This window comes from Macaca thibetana, chromosome 6 (assembly GCF_024542745.1).
Source record: "Macaca thibetana thibetana isolate TM-01 chromosome 6, ASM2454274v1, whole genome shotgun sequence".
In the NCBI taxonomy this organism is placed as follows: domain Eukaryota; kingdom Metazoa; phylum Chordata; class Mammalia; order Primates; family Cercopithecidae; genus Macaca; species Macaca thibetana.
The window spans coordinates 31937165-31958683 of NC_065583.1; the positions used below are offsets into that span (position 1 = coordinate 31937165).

At 49.4% G+C, this 21519-nt stretch overlaps 1 protein-coding gene across 2 annotated transcripts in view; it reads right to left on the reverse strand.

The window, feature by feature from the left end:
* Positions 1 to 185: 185 nt before the first annotated feature.
* Positions 186 to 21519, reverse strand: part of ARHGEF37 (Rho guanine nucleotide exchange factor 37) — a 54520-nt gene continuing 33186 nt past the window's right edge. Inside the window, exons 5-13 of one of the 2 annotated variants that reach the window (XM_050794006.1) lie at positions 19582 to 19781; positions 18087 to 18217; positions 17365 to 17469; positions 15914 to 16024; positions 14289 to 14618; positions 11867 to 11995; positions 8236 to 8431; positions 6524 to 6681; positions 186 to 3173 (exon numbers count right to left, since the gene is read on the reverse strand). In XM_050794006.1, the coding sequence (XP_050649963.1) occupies positions 2964 to 3173; positions 6524 to 6681; positions 8236 to 8431; positions 11867 to 11995; positions 14289 to 14618; positions 15914 to 16024; positions 17365 to 17469; positions 18087 to 18217; positions 19582 to 19781 (1570 nt within the window). In that variant the 3' untranslated portion in view covers positions 186 to 2963. The other variant, XM_050794007.1, reaches the window with a different exon arrangement.

A 21519-nucleotide genomic window follows, 5' to 3' on the forward strand; every position in this document is an offset into this window, starting at 1 on the left:
CTGTCTAATTTATTTCTGTATCCCCCAGCAGCTCAGGCCAGCTCCCTGAGGTATGAAGGGTGTCCATTAAATGGATACTTGAGCAAACAAGATGTCATTTTTATATACAGCAAGTGTCTAGCAAACAAATGGCACAGCAGGGTATCTGGCTACCCAGTGGTTAGAGTCACACAAATTCCAGAGACTTTCCATCTTTGAAGTCCTTTATTCCCGGCAGTTCACATCAGTTACTCGTTGAGCTGGTGCTCATCATATTAACCAAGCATTCATTCATCTTTATTTTGATATTGTAATCTTGTCCTCATGTCCACAACTGAATTGGGGCCTGAGGGGTTTAAGAGTTCTCACTCCATCATGGGAGGCAAGGGGTACCCTTGTGAATCAGACTTCAACTCCTGGAAGTCTTGTTCAGTTCACAGGCAAACATCTTTGCAAGTTTAGTATGTGACAGCCCAACAGTGAAATAAATAAGACACAGTGCCGTGGTTCTAGGCATTTGGAGAGGGAAAAGGCGTATTACACAGATTCCCCTGGAGACAATACAGGCCATTCTCATCTTCTCAATATGCATTTTCCCACCTTCAGTGACTTTTAATCTTATCCCCTGGTCTATGAGAAACCATAACCCACATGCTACTGAATACATTTTTATTTTCCCTTCATGACATAGACTTGGTTCCAAGTATATTTTATTTTCCTCCCTTTTGCCTACAAGACATCCAATTTTGTTCAGGTCCCTTTTAATGGCACTTAATAGATATACATTCTGAGACCTGACAGAACAGGCTGTCCCCTTTCACACTGCCTCTAAAGCGCCTGTTTGAACTAGCTAATTCAGAGCTCAGTTGGGGCACATCCTAGCTTACAGCTCATGGCCATCTCTGGCCCCAGGTCTATCTGTCCAATACTTTGTGTCTACAGCAGAGGTCCTTAACCCTGGCTGCACATTAGAAGCACCTGGGAAGTTTTCTGAATTCCTGAGGCCCAACCACACCCTAAACCAATTTCATCAGAATCTCTGGGTGGGAGGGAGCATGGATTCTGCCAGTTGAAACCTGCCATGGTAACTTCAGTGAGCAGCTACATTGAGAACCCCTGAGCTACAATTCTAGCACACAGTAGGCCCTTGGTAGGTAGCTGTGGAACCCACGAGTGGGTTTCCTATTTCATTATATGTTCCCCTATGCTTCTTATTTTTATCAGAAATCTGAGCAGGAAAGAGCAGGGAGAATGAGTCAAGAGCATCCTCTAAAGTGAATTCGCTGCTGAGAAAGGAACTGTAGGGGCTGCATTTCTCTTGCATCACGCAGTCTTCGTGCTTTAACAGGTCCAGAGGAGGCAAGTTATAGACTGTTTGACACAGACATGTATATATTTCTTAAAAGCCCTTCAAAACCTAGAGCTCACTGCTTAGGCACTATGGTTATAACATAGACACGTTCTTGGAAATATATCTAAACTACCTCCTGTTCGACACACATTCTATCTTGGGTGGGTTACAAACTTTGTCAGTTGTATAAGATCACACTTGGTCACCTTTTCCCATTTCTGTGAATCTTGCAGTTTATCTTTGCCCAGAGCAATAGCCTAGATATGACAACCCCAAGCAGTGACTGCACTGCACCCAACATTGCCCCAGCGGGTCAGTCTTCCTTGAACAGGAACTGTTTTTGAGAGGCTCCAATTTCCAGGTTCCAGAATGGACTGGCTCACTTACCAAGCTGAAGAGGCTGGCTACGTAGAATGCAGTACTGAGAAGGCCCCCAAGCTCGATCTCGGGTTACAGGAAAGAAAGCCATACTGATGAACAAGGTTTGCTGCCACGGGCATGGGCATGAGGGAGGGCTGCAAGGTGGGGGCCACCCTGAGATCACTGCTGCCATTTACATTTGTATCACACTTCACAGTTTACAGAGAGCTCTGCATGCTTAGCCTCACGTCATTCTCAGCACAACCCTGTGAGTTGGGTCTTTCTGGATGGAACACTGAAGTTGTGTCCTACATCTAAGGTCCCACAGGCAATTGCATCACATCCACGGCTGCCTCCAGGACTTCCGGGGCCACCCAAAACCACCGGGGGTTCCCCCTGGCTCCCCTTCTATCCAGAAACAGGAAAGCAAGCCATTCCCCAACCTCCCCACGCACCAGGCCTTTTCACCACCTTCCCAGAATTTCCCCTATGATTTGCATACCCCTTTGTTCCCTAGTCCAGAGAACACAGCAGCAGCTGTTCACCTGCTGCCAACAGCCTCACACACCCCACCTAACACAGCATCAAAATCCCCTCTTCCCTGGAACGGCCTCTGAATTTGCCTACACACATTCCAGAACTATGACTTGGTCACACCCACTCCCAGGACCAGTCAAGGGTCTTGGGAACCTCTCTGCCACACTGATGAATCCACGGCTTCCCCACTTGAGAGGGCTCCCGGTGGGTCGCTGCCCAAGATAAACTCAGCTTCCAGCATAGAGAATAAAAGCTGACTCGTTGGTTATGATGTCTCCTGATACCATGTGTAGGAAATGAACTGTCTGACCAGACAGTTCTGGACTCCTCCAGAACCTGCTTCCTGCAACCACACAGCACGCAGGTAACATTCTCCTGTGTGACCCATGCCCACAGGCAGGCCCGGATGGAGGCAGAGCTAAGACAGGCCATAAGCGATGGAGAGTCCTGGCCAATCAGCTGTGACCTGCTGTCCAAGTGCATTGTGACCCCAGGTCGGAATGAGTTCTTTATGCAGACATAATGCGCAGTCCTGGCTGGAGCCTCCTGTGCCCCCGCCACACCAAGCACTCTGCGGGGCCCGCCCACGTCTTCTGGCTGCCTCCTGAGTGCGCTTCCCCCACCCTGGCCTGGTCTTCCCTTCCTCCTCCTCCTTTCCTTTGCTTCTTTTCCCTCCAGAGTCAGAGCCTCTAAGCCTCCCCCACCACTTGGCAATGTGGGCTCCACGGAGGGTACCCTAAGAGGGCAGACTCCAGCCCCACAAAACTGGGCTCTGGGCCCTGGCCAGGAAGCCAGAAGGCACATAACCCCTCTGTCCATTCACTTCCACCAGGCTCCACTCTGGGTTCCCCTTCTTGTCCTGGGCCTCCAGGATGGTCACGGGCTGGCCTGCCTGCAGACTCACTTCATGGCTGCTTCTGGCCACAAAAGGGTATACGGCTATGACCTGAAACACATGGGGAGTGACACAGAAATGGTTAGGGTGAGAAGGTAGACAGACTCAATCCAGAGAGGCTGTTTATCCTGTTCCCAACCAACTGGCTCTCATCCCCGTTGCTGGATGCTCATCACCTCCCAAGTACATCTTTTGTGCTAAAGGCAATGACTGCATCTGCTAGTACCACAGCCCACACTATGTGACTGGCACTGTCCTGGCACTCTGTTGGGTTTGGGTTTTCACAATAATTCTATCATTCTATTTGCTGCATTTTTCAGATAAGAAAAATGAGGATCAAGGAACTTACTCAAAATTGCACAGCAGTGAATCTAGGCCTGTCTGACCTCCAAACAGAGATTTTTGATCCACTGTTGCCACATCACTGAGCAGACTCAGCACCCTATCCCTCTCCAGATCTAACGGTTTGAGCTGCCCAGGCCAGTTTGCCAGCTGAAAGTGGAGACAAGGATTTGGGTAACTTGTTTACTTTTTACAGAAAAGTATAGAACTGGGCCAAGCGTGGTGGCTCATGTCTGTAATCCCAGCACTTTGGGAGGCAGAGGGGGGCAGATGACCTGAGATCAGGAGTTTGGGACCAGCCTGGCCAACATGGTGAAACCCTGTCTCTACTACAAATACAAAAATCAGCCGGGCATGGTGGCACACACCTGTAATCCCAGCTACTCAGGAGGCTGAGGTGGGAGGATTGCTTGAGCCCTGGAAGTTGAGGCTGCAGTAAGCCCAGATCATACCACTGTACTCCAGCCTGGGCCATAGAGCCAGACCCTGTCTCAAAAAAAAAAAAAGAAGAAGAAGAAAGAGAAAAAGGAAGAAAGAAAGGAAAAAAAGGAAGGAAGAAAGAAAAAAGAGAGAAAGAAAGAAAGAAAGAGAGAGAAAGAGAGAAATTGAACTAGAGAAAACAACTGGCGAGGATGGCATTTATTAGGCTAATATTTAACCTCTCTGAGCCTGTTTTACCATCTGCAAAATGGAGGGAATGGTCCCATCCCCTTCAGGTAATTGAGAGAATTTCATGAAGGAATATATGTATAGGGCTTTACGCAGGCTGCTTCGGTTTTTTTTGTTTGTTTGTTTTTTGTTTTTACAATTACTGTTAGTACTGATGGTCAGGCCTCAGGAACATTAAGCACCATGGAAGGGCTGGGATGATCCCGGGCAAGTCCCATAAAATCCCAGAGGAAGCAGTTGGTGTGCTTGTGTAGACAGACAGCTGAGCTCACCCAAATGAGCCCCTGGATGGGGATTCCCTGAGACACCACCCACACTGACTGGAGCTGGGCGGCAGGGGCAACCTCATTCCTTTCCCCAGAGGCACTGGGGAAGAAGCTGAGCTGGGCGGTCAGGCCCTCCAGTGGGGCTCTCGTGGGTCCTTTGTAGCCCCCAGTGCTTTACTTCTGGCTACTGCTGGAGGATGCTGGTCTGACAGCCTTCCTGGTGGGTGTGGCACAAGCTCTAGAGCAGAGGGTCCCCAGACACCTGTGCAGCACTCACAGCCTGCTGCAGGCTCCTCCAGCCACCCTGGCCCGAGGCATCTGAGTTCATCCAGATCCTTTTTTTTTTTTTTTTTTTTTTTTTTGAGACGGAGTCTAGCTCTGTCGCCCAGGCTGGAGTGCAGTGGCCAGATCTCAGCTCACTGCAAGCTCCGCCTCCCGGGTTTACGCCATTCTCCTGCCTCAGCCTCCCGAGTAGCTGGGACTACAGGCACCCGCCACCTTGCCCGGCTAGTTTTTTTTTTTTTTTTTTTGTATTTTTTAGTAGAGACGGGGTTTCACCGTGTTAACCAGGATGGTCTCGATCTCCTGACCTTGTGATCCGCCCGTCTCGGCCTCCCAAAGTGCTGGGATTACAGGCTTGAGCCACCGCGCCCGGCCCATCCAGATCCTTTCTGTCGCTCCTGCTTCCTCTGCGGTGCACCCCCCACCACCCTCAACTGCCAATCACTGTGAGAGCAGCCACCATTGAGGGAGGTTCACAATACATGCAGCCCAGCTTTACTGTCTCATCCCATCCTTCCAACATCCCACTGAACTTCTTCCCCGCTCATGGACTCCATCCCTGCAAAGCCAAATCACTTAATGGCTTCCAAACACTTTATCTTTCAGATATAATTCTCATTCTGTAATACCCTTTTAAAGTATACAATTCAGAGGTTTTTAGTATATTTACAGATACATGCAACTATCCCCACTATCTAATTCCAGAACATTTTCATCACTCCCAAAAAGAAATCTCATACTAGTTGGCAGTCCCCGTTCCCCACCTCCCACCCCCAGCTCCTGCCAAACACTCATTCAGCTTCTATCTCTACGGATTTGCCCATTCTGGACAACCACATAATGGAATCCTATGTGGCCTTTTGCACCTGACTTTGTTCACTTAGCAGCATGTGTTCGAGGCTTGTCCATGCTGCAGCATGTACTGGTGCTTCATTCCTCTCTATGGCTGAATAATATTCCAGTGTACGAAGAGCTCGCGTTGTGTTTATCCATTCATGTTGATGGGCCTGTGGGTTGTTTCTACTATTTGGCTGCAATGAATAATGCTACCATGAACATGCATACACATGCTGCCCATTGCTCTTCAGAGAAAGACTGAGACTGACACCCTCGCCAAGGCCACAAGGCCCTGCTGGCCTGTCCCTGCCCACCTCTCCAGCAGGATGACACCCAGTCTGTCCCCTTTCTTCTCCGGCCCCACGGGCTGCATTTGGTTCCTCATGCACCTCCTACCCTCTCCTGTCACCAGGCCTTTTCTGCAGAGCTCTTTTCGTCCGCACCCCAGTACACCCTCTTTATCCAATTAATTCTCTTTCTCCCTTCCTGTTTGAGAAAAAGCACCGTTCTTCTCAGCAAAACCTTTCCTGGACCTCTCTACACCTAGGGCTCTGGTAGTTCTCTCTACTATTCACTTTAACTTCAGTTAGTCACGCAATTATTTTATTAATCACTGTTTTCCCTACTCTCAGATTAGAAGTTTGAGGGAAGCACAGACCATGATTTAGTCTTGCTCATCATTGTATCTCTCATCTAGTACAGTGCCTGGCAAAATGAATGAATGAATGAATGAATGAATGAATGAATGAATGAATCTCACTTGCCCTGCTGATCGGGAACGAGGAGTTAGTTCTCTGTGGTTGCTGTGGTAGGGGCGGGAGGCCCCTTTCCTCAGGTCCCAATCCTGGCTGGGACACTGGCATGGCCACTGATCAAGGCCTTGGTCTCACAGAATGGCAGCTCCACCAGATAGGAGGGGCATAGACTTTGAGAGAGAAGGAAAATCCAAGCCACAGTCCAGACGGCCAAGGGGAGGCAAGCCCCTAGCCCTTCTCCCATACTCACCTGGTTCACGGTGGGAATAGAGGGCGCTGGAGCTGGGCTGGGCTCCGGTGTTAGACATCGGGGATCTTTGTTCAGCCCCACCTGCCTTCTGAGCTCCTCTGCACTGGGGACCACATGGTACAGCTGCAGTTTCCCAGCTGGCACATACCCACGATGTCCTAGGGAGCATGCAGAAGGTTAGCGGACTGCGGGCCACCTTCCCGTCCCTTTTAATGGGGAAGAAAATCAATGGATGTAAATGTCTCCAACACAGCTTCTCAACACCCAAGAGAACCTGAAAAGGTCATCTAGGAACCCTGAACCCCCCTGCCCCACACTCACTGTTTCTGGTTTCTGCTTTCTGCTTACACACGCCAGTGATGGGGGGCTCATTCCCTACTGGACAGCCCACTCCATTTGATCAACTATGAGAGAGATTAAAATTTTGTCCCTGGACTGGCATGAAAACTGCTCTCCTGATGAGCTGCCAGCTCCCATGCGCCTCTGGTGTCTGCCCAGAGCAAGAGCTGCTTCCTCTCCCCAGGACTGCCTTTCCCAGGAGGCAGAGACTGCCTTTCTCCTCTCCACGTGACCCCAGTTCCTTCGTGTGTAGCAACTAGTCCAGTGCTGTTCTGATCGATGTCGTTATGAATGGCTATCACTTCCTGAGGGCGTGCCAAACTACAGAGCCAGCATTTGATTACATAGTCTTCACATCAACTCTTTTGAGAGCAGCCAGTAATATCATCTCCATTTTACGTCGAACCAGGCAAGCTCAGACAGGTTCCACGACTTCCCTGAGATCACACAGTCAGCAAAGTGGTGGAGCTGGAATCCAAATCCAGTCCTCTTGGCCCCGGGGGCCTTGCTTAATACCCGTTCTGTTGTTCCCACCTTAAGTCATGGAAGTGCTGTTTCATGATTTCTGTCTGATTTGTACCGCTTTCTTAATTTTTTAATTGATTCACTTTTTAAAACTTCATCTTGTACTATACAATAATATGATTAGAATCATGGAATTATGGACTACTTATATTTTTTCTAATACACATTAAAATGCTTCAGTAACAATTATAATACACTGTCTGAAGTGTATTATAGGAAAAACTGTCTGTGGATCCCCTGACAATAATCTCATGCACCCCTCATCTTGTGGGTCACACACCCCTCTTTGGAAGATGCTCTCCTGGGCCCTCTCACCTGGATTCATGGTGCCACTTCCCTCCAGCCCAGTTCCCAGTTACAGTGGGGCACCCAGACCTCAGCAGCACTCCCCGAGGCCATGACCAGTACTGAGTGCACAGGATGACCGCTCCCCTCATTCTGCACATCAGACTTCTCGCAGTGTAGCCAGGGTCCGAGCATTCTATCTCTGTGCCCATCTCCATCTTTCAGGGTGGTCTGGAGTTCTCTCCATATAGCCCTGTTGACCCCAGTGGTCTGCAAGGCCCTCCAGGCAGGGCCTTGTCTCATAAGCTCAGAGCCCAGCACACCATAGGTGCCTCATGATAGACCCTGCAATGAATGCCTGAATTTCTCCTGTTGGCTTTTCATGCCCCACGGAGTCACTCTAAGCTGACTGTGCCCTGAGTCCTGTGTGTATCACTTGTGCCTACTCCCATCCTGGAATGCACAGCCCGACTTTGGCCCACAAGAGTGCCCGGGTCTCTGCACTGGCTTCTGTGGGGTGGTTTTTCCAGAAGGAGAAGAAGGGCTCACAAAGGCCCACGTACCCCCGGTGTCCACCAGCCAGCGGCTGCTGTTGCCTTTGGTGTCCTTGTTTTGAAGGAGGGCCACAATTTGGCCCCGAGGCAGAGTCAGGTCCAGAGTCCCAGTCCCACTGATGTTGCTTGTCACCTGGTACAGCTTCCCAGGGCCATACCTGCTCAGGAGAGCCTGCGCCTGGCGTTCAGACCCTGGAAGGAGCGGCTGGGAGAGGAGGAGAAGAGACAGACACAAGTTCTTGAATAAACCTGTCAAAGCTGGCACCAACATTTGCTCACATTTTGAGAGCCAGGAGTACTGGGCCTGATCCTAACTCTGCCACTGAAGGGCCCACCCTGATCAGGGCAACAGGGCCCTCACTAGCAGATGGCTGGCTCTTAGCAGCCAACGGCATTTTGGAAGAAAATTCTAATTTCTAGGATTCTCTAAAATTCCAATTCAAGTTCTGAAATCTCTCAGTTACTGAACTCCTAGGATTGGGCCCTAAATTCTGCCCATAGCATCAGGCTAAGTTATCCCACAGCAGAATGCCTCGGACAGGTCTTTCAATTCCATCAGGATGTGAGCTTCATGTGGGCACCAGACCTGATTCATCTGGTTTCTTAAATAGCCAGCCAGGGCCGCACATGGCGGATTTACCTTTGATTCCATGGGTTTTCAGTCCACAGGCATTTATGGAGCACCTGCCATTTACAGGGCATGGTGGAGAACTTGGTGAATGGTGTAGCAGAAACATGGGAGAGAGTTTTAGCTAGATGAAAATCGCCATCTAGCTGGAAAGCATGATTCGTTGGCACTTCCAGTTTATCCAAAAATCTCCTGGCATTTTCTGTTTTTCCATTCCATGATACTGCTTCCAGAAGAGTCTCAACAAGGAGAGACTCAGGGATGCTTGTCCCCTTTTTGTAAAATCAATAAGAAACTAAATATGCTAAATACATATTTACTTTCTGTCTTAAGAGAGGGGGTGTGTGTGTGTGTGTGTGTGTGTGTGTGTGTGTGTGTGTGTGTTCACCATGCTCTATGTGGTTACTTCTTGGGAGGTGTTGGGCGTGGGGAGGCAGGCAGAGATGCCCTTCAGGAACATTTGGCCACAGACTCTGCCACATCCTTGCCCCAAAGGGGATGCTGTCTCAGGATTTAGAACCAGGAGGTCCCAATGTTTCTATAACAGGTCCTTAAACTGGAGTGTAGAGACGAGTTAGTTTTCTTTGATAACAGTGGTGTTGTGGGTCAATTCTTTTAGAACAGTGGTATGCATGTGAGTGCATGCATACCACTCACAGTGGTGTCACAAACGCTGGGCTTCTTTCTCAACACTGACCGGCCCTCCCTACGCAGAGAACAGCGTCACCCCCAAGGGTGGGAGGGCACCCAAGGAGGGCTTGCAAAGATCCCATGAGGGCTGCTCCTGTCCGGGGAGACCACGTCACTTGCGCTGGATTCTATACCTTCAGCCAAATACATCAGGAATGTGCAGGAGGTTTGTGTGTGTGTGTGTGTGTGTGTGTGTGTGTGTGTAGAGGTGGGACGGTGGGAAGGGGTGACTCTTCCTACCAATGTGCAACACATACTGGGATTCTGGATGTTTCCATTTGTTTCTTGTTTGTTTTTCTGTGTCTTTTAACTTTTCCACAATAAGTATGGATTGCTTTCCCAATAAGAAACATGTCATTGTAATTTGTTTTGAGTAAAAAGAGAGAAAAGGTTCCCATGACACGTTCAAGTGGCTGCTTTGCTGTTTATCCTCTGCACCCATGCTCTCTCTCCAAGTCTCGGGGCCCATGGCACACCCCTAGTCAGTGAGGCCTCTGCTGGGCAAAGCTCTTCATGTAGGGTAGGCGGAGGGACAGGTGGGGCCAACGAGGAGTCAGCCTGCAGCATCGTGGCGGACATCAGGCTGTGATGGTCTCTATGCTTGCGGCCAGGTGTGGGTCAGGTGTGGGCCACTTTTATCTGTCCTCTTCTGCTGGTCTCCCATTCTTGTTTCTCTGTGTCCCTGGGGCCCCATTCTCCCTCTGGGAAATCTCAGGGCTGTCTCCTGACTCTTCAGTTCACATGATGCATGCGAAGGGACAGTTTCAATTTCTCAGATCCAGGTCTTGCCACAGTCTGAGGAGACCCTTCTCCCTACAGCTGCTTCAGTTACTTTTAAAACACAGAGCCCCTGGGTACACTTTTTAAGTGACTAGAACAGATAACCTCTCCTTATATTTTAAAGGAAAATACATTTGTTAAAAAAGCATTTGGGGCCAGGCGTGGTGGTTCACACCTGTAATCCCAGTACTTTGGGAGGCTGAGGTGGGCGGATCACTTGAGGTCAGAGGGCAGGAGTTCGAGACCAGCCTGGCCAACATGGTGAAATCCTGTCTCTACTAAAAATACAAAAATTAGCCAGGCGTAGTGGTGGGAGCCTGTAATCCCAGCTACTCGGGAGGCTGAGGCAGGAGAACTGCTTGAACCTGAGAGGTGGAGGTTGCAATAAGCTAAGATCACACCACTGCACTCTACCCTGGGCGACAATGTGAAACTCCATCTCAAAAAAACAAAAACAAAAACAAAAGCATTTGGTCAGCCAAAGCTTTGTAAACCATTGTGCAGCTGAAATACTGTTCTTTACAATAAAAAATACCATAGCAATAGGAAATTTAAATGACATATCCAAAATTTTTTTTTTTTTTTTTTTTTTTTTTTTTTTGAGACGGAGTCTCGCTCTGTCGCCCAGGCTGGAGTGCAGTGGCCACATCTCAGCTCACTACAAGCTCCGCCTCCCGGGTTTACGCCATTCTCCTGCCTCAGCCTCCCGAGGAGCTGGGACTACAGGCGCCCGTCACCTCGCCCAGCTAGTTTTTTTTTTGTACTTTTTAGTAGAGACGGGGTTTCACCGGGTTAGCCAGGATGGTCTCGATCTCCTGACCTTGTGATTCGCCCGTCTCGGCCTCCCAAAGTGCTGGGATTACAGGCTTGAGCCACCGCGCCCGGCCATATCCAAAATTTTTATATATGTTGAATGCTCATGTTGAAGCTGGCGTTAGAAGGCAGGGAAGGAAAAGGATACCTTTGCTTGGCTCACTGCAACCTCGCCTCCCAGGCTCAAGCAATTCTTTTGCCTCAGCCTCCCAAGTATCTGGAATTACAGGTGCACACCACCACGCTCAGCTAATTTTTGTATTTTTAGTAGACACAGGGTTTTGCCATGTTGGCCAGGCTGGTCTTGAACTCTTGGCCTCAAGTGATCCACCCACCTCGGCCTCCCAAAGTGATGGGATTACAGGTGTGAGCTACCATGCCCGGACAAGGATACCTTTTGATGACAATCTGAAGAAGTTCTAGCTTTTTGGATGTCAATGCCAGTTGCCCATCATTATGTCTAACTTCACTTAATGTTTGGGTTTTCTTTTTCTTGACTCAGAAGTTCTGTGCTGTTCTTCTACTTCTTGGATGTAAAGAGTATGTATGTATCTGGGTATGCCCCTGACCCCCAGCTCAAAGAGAAAGGAGAGAGAAGAGAACATATTTCCATGGATAACAGGAAACGTTGGGGGACAAAAAAGGAAAGGAAAGAGGGGATGGATGGAGCCTCACCCTACTGGCCAGTGAAGAACTGGACAGTCTTTGGGGTGGAGGAAGGATGCTTACCTGTGTGGTGGGAGGTGGCAGCACTTTCTCAAAGGTCTCTTGAAAGGAACGAAGCTGGTTACTAGTCCGGCCCAATGCGTCCTCCACCAGCTTCCTGAAGGCAGGCTCTGGGACATGGTGGTGGGGCAGCTAAGTGGGGACAGACACTGTCAACAGAGCTGGACAAGAGGTGACAAGGAGATCCCTGGCTTGGTTTGGGTTTACGTTACTTTCAACCCACGGAGTTCTGAGTGATACTCTGTCCTGAGACCTTGACCCTGTGCAGGATCACTTGCACTTTCATCAGACAACCTAGGAGTGAGTGAGACTCCACAGCTTGTCACCAAACCCACAGCTTGTCACCAGACTCACAGCTTGTCACCAAACTCACTGCTCTCAGTGCTGACCTAGAGCCTTCCTCCCACCAGGATGCAGAGAAATTGAGGTTTCTGGCTGCAGCCTTTCCCAGGCTCCACACAGACAGGCCAGGTGCATGGACCACAGGACACAGATAAGGCAGGCTGGCAGCTGTCACCAGTAGACTCTGACAGGCCGATCAGGAAGCACCCTTACTTTCTGCTTTTATAAACATGACCACCTCTCTACTGGCATCCCCAAACACTCCCCAGCTCGGCACATCCCAGCTTTAATGCAAGGGGTTGGGGCAGCTCAGGAGAGAAAATCTCTAGGCTATAGGAGAGGGAAAAGATCACTTCATCCGATTTGCTCTTCTGCCCTCAAGGAAGAGAAACACTTCTTTTACTGATGGTTCAGGCCTAATTCAATTCGCAGAGTGTCTGGGACAGAATTCTGTGAGGGCCAAAAAGAGGAAAAGCTTGCAGTCCCAGTCCCCCTGCTTGAGAGGAAACACATTCATGGATCCCTGCAGCAAAAGGCAGGCTCTGGAAAGTACTGGGCACAGTTCCATCCACAGGGCTGCTGGAGTACAGAGAATAGGGAGATGACTTCTCTCCCCCAGGGAGATGGGGAGCTCTGAGAGCTTCATGGAGAGACTCATTCATCTGCTACCTGTTTGGGGAGCTCCTACTCTATGCCAGACAGTGAAAGTGCTGAGGGACAATGGAGAGCGGCATTCTAAGCTGAGGTAGGCATCTGTGCAGAGTGGCCACATTCAGCAGCTGTGTGCTGGAGGGCAGGGCTGTTGGCTGGAAAGGAGACGGGGTGGGGAAGGCAAATCTTAGTAGAATTTTCATGCAAAGAATTGAATGGGGAAAACCTGAGCTGGAAACTGTGACACACAGGAAACAGCGTGTGATATGAGGAATACTGAAATTGCTCCCTGGCCGGGCGTGGTGGCTCATGCCTGTAATCCCAGCACTTTGGGAGGCCAAGGCGGGCGAATCATGAGGTCAGGAGATTGAGACCATCCTGGCTAATGCAGTGAAACCCCATCTCTACTAAAAATACAAAAAATTTGCCGGGCGTAGTGGCGGGCTCCTGTAGTCCCAGCTACTTGGGAGGCTGAGGCAGGAGAATGGTGTGAACCCGGGAGGCAGAGCTTGCAGTGAGCTGAGATTGTGCCACTGCACTCCAGTCTGGGCGACAGAGCAAGACTCTGTCTCAAAAAAAAAAAAAAAAAAAAAAAGAAATTGCTCCCAAGGTTGGACCCAACAGCAATTCAGCTCTGATGTTGACATCTGAGAGCAAGATCTGGAAACAGTTGGGTATTCCTTCCTATATCAACTCCAGTCTTCCAAATTCTAAAATCAAAGTTTGCATTTGGAGGTTTATCCAAACCTCTGTGGAACCTATTTATGCTTTCAGCCGGTAACTCCTTTTACAGGCTCTTAAGTGTTGTGGTTGAGAGCCCAGGCCCTAGAGCTGAACTGTCAAGAGTTCAAAGCTTGCTATTAGCCTTGTGGACCTAGACAAGCTACTTAACCTCTACTTAAAGAAGCCTTGGCTTCTTTATTTTTAAAATGAGGATCATTATTCCTCCTCTGTAGGGTTGTTGTGAGGATTGAATGAGATCACGCATGGAGAGTGCTCCAAACAGGTACATCCTAAGTACTCATGAGAAGATGGCTGCTAGAAGTCATAATAATAACACTGGCTTCACATTTACTCCTTACTGTGTAGAAATGACCTTCGGCCTCTGTCATCAACTTCTAGTACACTCCAGAGATCAATCCCAAGATCTGCTATTGTACCAGCAAAGCTTCTTCTGCTTCTGAGTTGTAGGACTTGGGAATGGTCTGGAATCTCAGTCCTATCCTTGCTTTCATGGTCTGACTTCACTAATAGAGGGAGACTGGGCATGAGAGAGATCTAGAAGGTTCCCACCACCTCCTCCTACATGCCTGATGACCTGTTTTCAGGCCCATCCTCCCTCCATCCTAGCCCCTACACACAGCTGGCTGATGGGGCTGCAGGGCCTTGCCTGGCTACTCCCCTACAGGTGTCCCAGTCCCAGAGGCCTCACCTGGGCCATGCTGCCCTCTGCCCTCTGCAGCACTTGCTTTGCAAGGTCCCTCTGGAGGGTCACGAATGTGCGCAGGATCTGGCCCAGCCACTGCACGACCAGCTGGTTAAACTGCGGGAGCTCAGCCACTAGGAGGGAGTTGAGTGCCTGGTACGTGTGCCGGGCGGCCTCCTCCTGGTAGGTCACGCTGCCCACCTCCAGCAGTTTCTCTTCCAGCCGCTCAAAGTCCAGTAGCTTGTCCAGACGCTTCTTGATCAGGTTCTGAGGGCCAAGCAGGGCTTTGGCCAGGCTGCACAGTGGCTGCCACACCAGGCCTTCTAGCCGTTGCTTCTGTGGGGAGAGGTGAGTGTGGGAGTCAGGAAAGGAAGTGGCAAAGGGCAGGGGCTGTGAGAAGGGACTTTGGAAGCATGCAGGCCCGGGCTCCAGTCTAATCTCCACTGATTAGCTGGGGCCTTTAGCATGTTATTTAACTTCTCTGGGCCTCAATCTGCCCATCTGAAAAATGGGGACGATGCATGTAATGAGCTTAACAGAGTGCCTAGCACAGAGTAGGCATTCAATCTTATATAGCACTTTGAATCATTATTATGCAAAGATCTTGAAATTTTTTTTTTTTTTTTTTTTTTTTTTTGAGACAGGGTCTCACTCTGTCTCCCAGGCTGCAGTGCAGTGATGCAATCACAGCTCACTGCAGCCTACCTGTCAGGCTCAAGCGATCCTCCCACCTTAGCACATGCCACCACACCCAGCTAATTTTACTATTATTATTATTTAGTAGAGACAGGGTCTATGTTGCCCATGCTGGTCTCAAACAACTGGGCTCAAGCAATCCTCCTGCCTTGGCCTCCCAAAGTGCTGGGATTATAGGCATAAGCCACCTTGCCCAGCCTTAGGAAAGATTTTGTATAGAGTGGTGGTCGAGAGTCTTTGGGGCTCAGATCCCAGCTTACCACTGACCATCTGTATAAATGACCCAGGAGGTCACCCCCTCTGAGCCTCAAGGTCTCATTTGCAGAATGGGGCTATTCATAGTAGCCACCCCGAAAACCATATGGTGAGGATTAAACGATGTAAGGAATATAAAGGGCTTAGCATAGAGCCTGGCAGATAGTGAGGCTCAGTAAATGCTAGTGGGGGCTATTTTTATCAGTAAAGGGCACTAATAATAATCGCTATGCTGCTGACCACTCAGGAAGATTATAGATGTGGCAATTGTGTGAAGTGCCTGATTTCTTTTTCTTTTTTTTTTTTTTTTTTTCCTTTTTTTGAGATGGAGTCTCATTCTGTCTCCAGGCTGGAGTACAGTGGCATGATCTTGGCTCACTGCAACCTCCGCCTCCCGAGTTCAAGCGATTCTCCTGCCTCAGCCTCCTGAGTAGCTGGGACTACAGGCGCACGCTGCCACGCCCGGCTAATTTTTTGTATTTTTAGTAGAGACGGGGTTTCACCGTGTTGCCCAGGCTGGTCTTAAACTCCTGACCTCAGGTGATCCACCTGCCTCGGCCTCCCAAAGTGCTGGGATTACAGGCGTGAGCCACCGCGCCTGGCCAAAGTGCCTGATTTCTAAATAGTATTCTTGTAAGCTCTACCACCTGCCTAACAAAGAAAGGAGAAAGGAAACTCACAAACGTCAGGAAGGCCTCGAGCTGAAGGTCTCTTGCCAAATTGCAATACTGCACTGCAGGCCCCTCGGGGATGTCCAGACTGTATTCGTGCGGCCTGAAGCAGAGGAAAGTCTGGACCCAGTACCAAGGAGAAACATTGAATCATGGCCGGTCGTGGCCATCTTAGGCTGGAATCCCCTTCCACCACACCTCCTTGAAGAGGTTTTCCAGGCCCTCTACACACCCCCATTGAGAGGGACAGACAGAGCTGATCCTGTCCTCACACAGCTTAAGTGATCAGACAGTTCTGCCTTAGACTGAGCCAATATCTTCCTCCTCATTGCAGTGCTTCTTGAACTTCACATATTTACAAGCCACCTTTGTGGGGTCTTTTCTTTTCTTTTCTTTTCTTTGAGACAGAGTCTTACTCTGTCACCCAGGCTGGTATGCAGTGGCATGATCTTGGCTCACTGCAATCTCCACCTCCCAGGTTCAAGCGATTCTCCCGCCTCAGTCTCCTGAGTAGCTGGGACTACAGGCGCGTGACACCATGCCCGGCTAAATTTTTCCACATTTTTAGTAGAGATGAGGTTTCACCATGTTGGCCAGGCTGGTCTCGAACTCCTGACCTCAAGTGATCTGCCCACCTCAGCCTCCCAAAGTACTGGGATTACAGGCGTAAGCCACTGCACCCGGCAGTGGTTTTTTTTTTTTCTTTCCCATGTCCATATTCCACATGTTCTATTAATACTTTTCTCTAAATCAGCTAACTTTTCCTATTTACATCAATGCAGTAAAAATAAACATGCCTTCATAGCATTTAAATCTTCATTTAATTAGTTGCTCACATTGATGCATCAGGAGATGTCATTAAAAATCTGAAAAATACCTGAATGTCCAGGTATGTTTCTCTTAAACTCAGAAGAGCAGAGCTGGGCCCATATTCTCACCCAGCAACAATCCCCCAGAGCTGAGAAATAGCTGCTCCTTTAGATTTGATTCATGTATTCATTCATTCAGCCCTTCAAATTCCAAATATTATTTTATATTTAAGTCCACTGAAAAGCCTCATAAACAGCCTGTTAGACACTAGGCTCCTATTGCATTGGATTGCCTATTACCTGCACACTTCACTCAGTAGCATTACCTGCCTGGCCCCTTTAGGCGCCTGCGTTTGTCTCCCCTGCTATAGGTGCTGGTCTGGCAGGGTTGCTCTGGAGGGCTCTGGTTCCAGTGAATTTTGGCCCTATGTGGCAGGAACTCCAATGGGCTCAGAGCTGCCCCCAGTATAATGACCTGGGGCTGAGGAGTGCTGGCCAGCATTCTTCTGGAGGCAGCCAGAGACAGGATGACCTCATCTGGTTGGTTTCTGAGGCTGGTGCCTTTCCCAGCTTGTAGGCTGTGCCCCGCAAGCCTCCTGCCAGGGGAACCCAGCCCAGACTCGCCCCTTATGAACCCTGCAAGGTCCTCACCTGCAGATTGTCCAGGTAAGCAGCCACGTTGTTCTTCAGCTCAGTCACACACAGAGACACCCACTGGAACCTCCCTTCTAAATCATCAAATTCCTTGTCTTCTGTCTGAAAGCAATGTGTGTGAGGGTTGAGAATATCCACATGGGGGCAGTGTACACCGGCTCCAGTGTCCCAAGTCCTCCCTGGGACAACCTTTCCACAGACTCGCCCACCAGAGCCGGTTCTGGCAACCCCGAAGCTGAGTGGGCAGTGTAGCTCGGTGGCTTTGCATTCAGAGCATGGAATCGGATACACAAGCATGAACCCCAGTTCACTGGCTTCCTAGCCGTGTTTTACCCTCTCTGAGCTTCTGTTTTCCCATGGGGATAGTGGGAACACCTATTTCATCGTGTGAGCATGCTTGGTTCAGAGCAGGCACTCCACCAACCTGCTGAGCCGCTAGAAGCAGCTATTTAGGGCTGGTTCTTTGCCCAAACCCAGAGACCGGCTCTCCTATCTGTGTAAACAGGCCCCAAAGAGAGTGGCCCAAGACCCTGGAGAAACCCCTCCACTGGCTCTTCAGAATCAAATGGGGTGCCACCTCTGCCTCTTCCCAGCACCTCACTCTCTCAACCTCCGTTGCCTCATTTCTGAAAGGAGCCTAAGCCCCCTGTCTACCCACTGTGCAGGGCCTGGCCTTGGGGGTGGCTGGGTGTGACTCTTCCTCCCAGGCCCACGCTCACCCTGGGGATCAGCCCCGCCTCCTGCTTCAGCAGCTGGCTCAGCCGGGTGGTCTTCTTGGAGAGGGTGTGCGTGTTGATGCGGGCCAGCCGCTCCCGGAGGGTCAGCTGCTCTACCTTGGTGTACTTGGAGGCTGCAATGACACAGAAGAGGGGAAGCACGGTGATCAAGCTGACTCAGGAAAGCAAGTGTCATGGACATGCCTGGCTGGGCACCTGCTTGGGCCCTCTGCTCCATCAGGGTCACATTCATCAGGTTGATGAGTCACGCAGGAAAAGCACAGGGTCCTGTATCCGAGGTGTGAGCCCTAGCTGTAGAGCTTCCTGCCTGCTTGACTTTGGAAAGTCACCACTCCTTGGGGCCTCAGTTTCCTCATCTGTAAAATGGGACCAGCCACCTTGCAGGATTGCTGGGAGAGTCACCTAAGACAGAGGGTCTGAATGAACTTTCTAAAGAAGAACCCAGGGAGAAGAGATTTGCCTGGGGTCCCTCAGCCACTTTGAGCCAGGCCAGCTGGGAGCCATGCTTCCTGGTCCTGACTCAGTGCTTCCTACTGACCTGTCGTAGGATGGAGAAGCAGGTGGGGAGGAAATCCAAAGCTGCTAAATATAGTACAGCATGGCGGTGAAGACTCCAGGCCTGAGTGTGAAACCTGGTCTGTCCCTTACCAGTTCTGTGATAGGAAGCAAGTGATGTATGCTCTCAAAGACCAAATGTGATGATGAAGGAAAAAGCACGACACAGACAGCCCTTAGTAAACATTAGCTGAATTGCCATTTGTATATTGTCTCAGTCATGTAATTGAGTTTTCTCTTCACTTGGGACACTGCTTCATTTTCCAAACCTTTCTGTTTTAATAACCTGAGGGGCAGGGGTTCCCCTCTCCCCAGATATATGCACAGCTCTTTACCTCCCCAGTGTTGGTTTCTCCTCCACAGTGTGGCAGTCATGTGGTTTGGATGAGATTGATCTCACTTTAGCTCAAGGGGTGGGTTGCTGACTGACACGAGCCAATTTATATAATTCCAACCCCCTGGCAACAGTGATCGATTCAAAGAAGGGCACATATCCTAGGCCTAAGTCAATCAGTTCACAACACCCTAACTATGATGATTAGTTCAGGGTAAGCACATGACCCAGGTGGGTCCTATCAAAGAGAAACTTTGATTTAATTTTTGTGGCTAAGGGGGAAACATTCCTGCCTCACTCTGGTAAGTATGGTGTGCAGCTGTGAGTCTTGGAACAGCCACAACTTACTATTATGAGGCAAGCCAGCCTGAAGATGAAGCTGATACAGAGTAAAGAGCAGAGACAAGGGAGTTACAGGGAAATGGAGCCAGCACCCTGATCGAACCCTACCTAAAGCTTGCATTACCTCTGGATTTATAGTTACATAAGCCACTACACTCTCTTTACTGGTGAAGCCGATTTTAGATAAATTTTCTGTAACTGGAAGCATTCCCACTAATGTGCCCTCTTAAATGCCCAAGTCCTTACCCACTTCCTTGCGCATCTTGTACTCATTGATATTGGTGTTCACGTCCTGGAGGGCAGAGACAGCCCTCTGAAGGACAGGGTAGGCACTGGCATCAGGCACTGTGTTCTCCAGGATTTTCTGCAGCAGCAATGGGTACCTGGTGATCCTCTGCAGAGGAATTACCAGCAAGAAACTGAGGCCTGAAGATCCAGCTTGTGGCCTGAAGGAGAAGGCTGGTATTAGGCAGGTAAAGCCCACCCTTTGGAGGACCAGGGGACCTGGGCTCTAGTCCTCACTCTACCACTTAGCTCACTGTGTGATCTAAGGCAAGTCACCCTCCCTCTGTGGTCCTCCAGTTCCTCACCTGTAACTTGTGAATTCTAGATGTTAGGCAGGCAGTGACAGTTCTGGGCCTTGGTTTCCCATCTGTCCCAAATCCAACGTTCAAGCTCTCTGCCCTCAGCGTGCTCGGCCTCTCCGCAGCAGACACGACTGACACCCTTGCTCCTGAAACACTTTCTTCTTCTGGCCCCAGAGACACCCACTGTCCTGCTTCTCCTCATACTCTGCAGGCAGCTCTCTCAGCCTCCTTTGCTGGTCTCTCTCCAATGCCGGAGTGTCCTGGGTGTCTTCTCCTCCCTCTCTCTCCACTTTTTCTTAGTGACCTCATTTGGTCCTATGGCTTTAAACACATCCCAGGCACAGATCTCCACCTCCAACTTCTGTTCCAGAGCTCCAGACTGATACATACAACTGGATCCTTGACATCTCTGCTCAGATATGTCCCGAGCGCAACTCAACTGTGTTGGGTATCCACATGATATCTTATTTAATAGAATCGTCTGCTGCCTTAAAGAAATGTTCTTGTTTTTGTTTGTTTGTTTGTTTTTGTTTTGTTTTTTGAGATGGAGTCTCACTCTGTCACCAGGCTGGAGTGCAGGGGTGCGATCTCAGTTCACTGTGATCTCAGTTCACTGCAACCTCCGCCTCCCGGGTTCAAGTGGTTCTCCTGCATCAGCCTCCCGAGTAGCTGGGATTACAGGTGCCCACTACCACACCAAGCTAATTTTTTTGTATTTTTAGTAGAGACAGGGTTTCACCATGTTGGCCAGGATGGTCTCGATCTCTTGACCTCATGATTTGCCCGCCTTGGCCTCCCAAAGTGGTGGGATTACAGGCATGAGCCACCGTACCCGGCCAAAAAAAGTTCTTAAAAATCACAGGAACTTAATTTTTAGAGATGTATTTAAAGTATTTAGGGGTAAAAAGTCATAATATCTAAAATTTCCTTAAAATTAGCATAAAAGTAGATAAAGCAAACAGCAAAATGTTAACACTTGTTAATTTTAGGTGGTGGGTATGTATCTATTACATTATACTATTTTCTATAGTTTGAAACTTTTTATGAAAAAAAGTTAAAAAAAAAAAAAAAAGATTGCTTGAGGCCAGGAGTTCAAGACCAGCCTGGGCAACATAGCATGACCTCTGTCTCAAAAAAAAAAAGAAAAAGAAATTCACCAGGCATAGTGGCTACTCAGGAGGCTGACACAGGAGGATTGCTTAAGCCCAGGAGTACGAGGATACACTGACCTGTGATCATGCCACTGTACTCCAGCCTGGGCAACAAAGCAAGACCTCATCTTAAAAAAAAAAAGCGAAAACAAAACAAAACTCTGGAACTAATGGTGCCAAGGTCCCTTCCAGATACACCATTGATGCATGGATGACTAGTTATAGTCTCCTTCTTAAGGGTGTCTGGAACTTCATCCCCAAGTGAAGAGTCCCCAAGTGAATGGCATCTGGGAAGGGGCTCCACAGTCTTTTTTTAAAAGATTATGACCAGTAGCCCCTAGGCCCAGCATGGAGAAAGCCACGAAGGTTTCAAATCTCAGCCATCTAAGTGTGCCTTCTCCTTGAAGACTCAACCAGTACTGCTCAGGACCTTTCTCTGGGCCCTC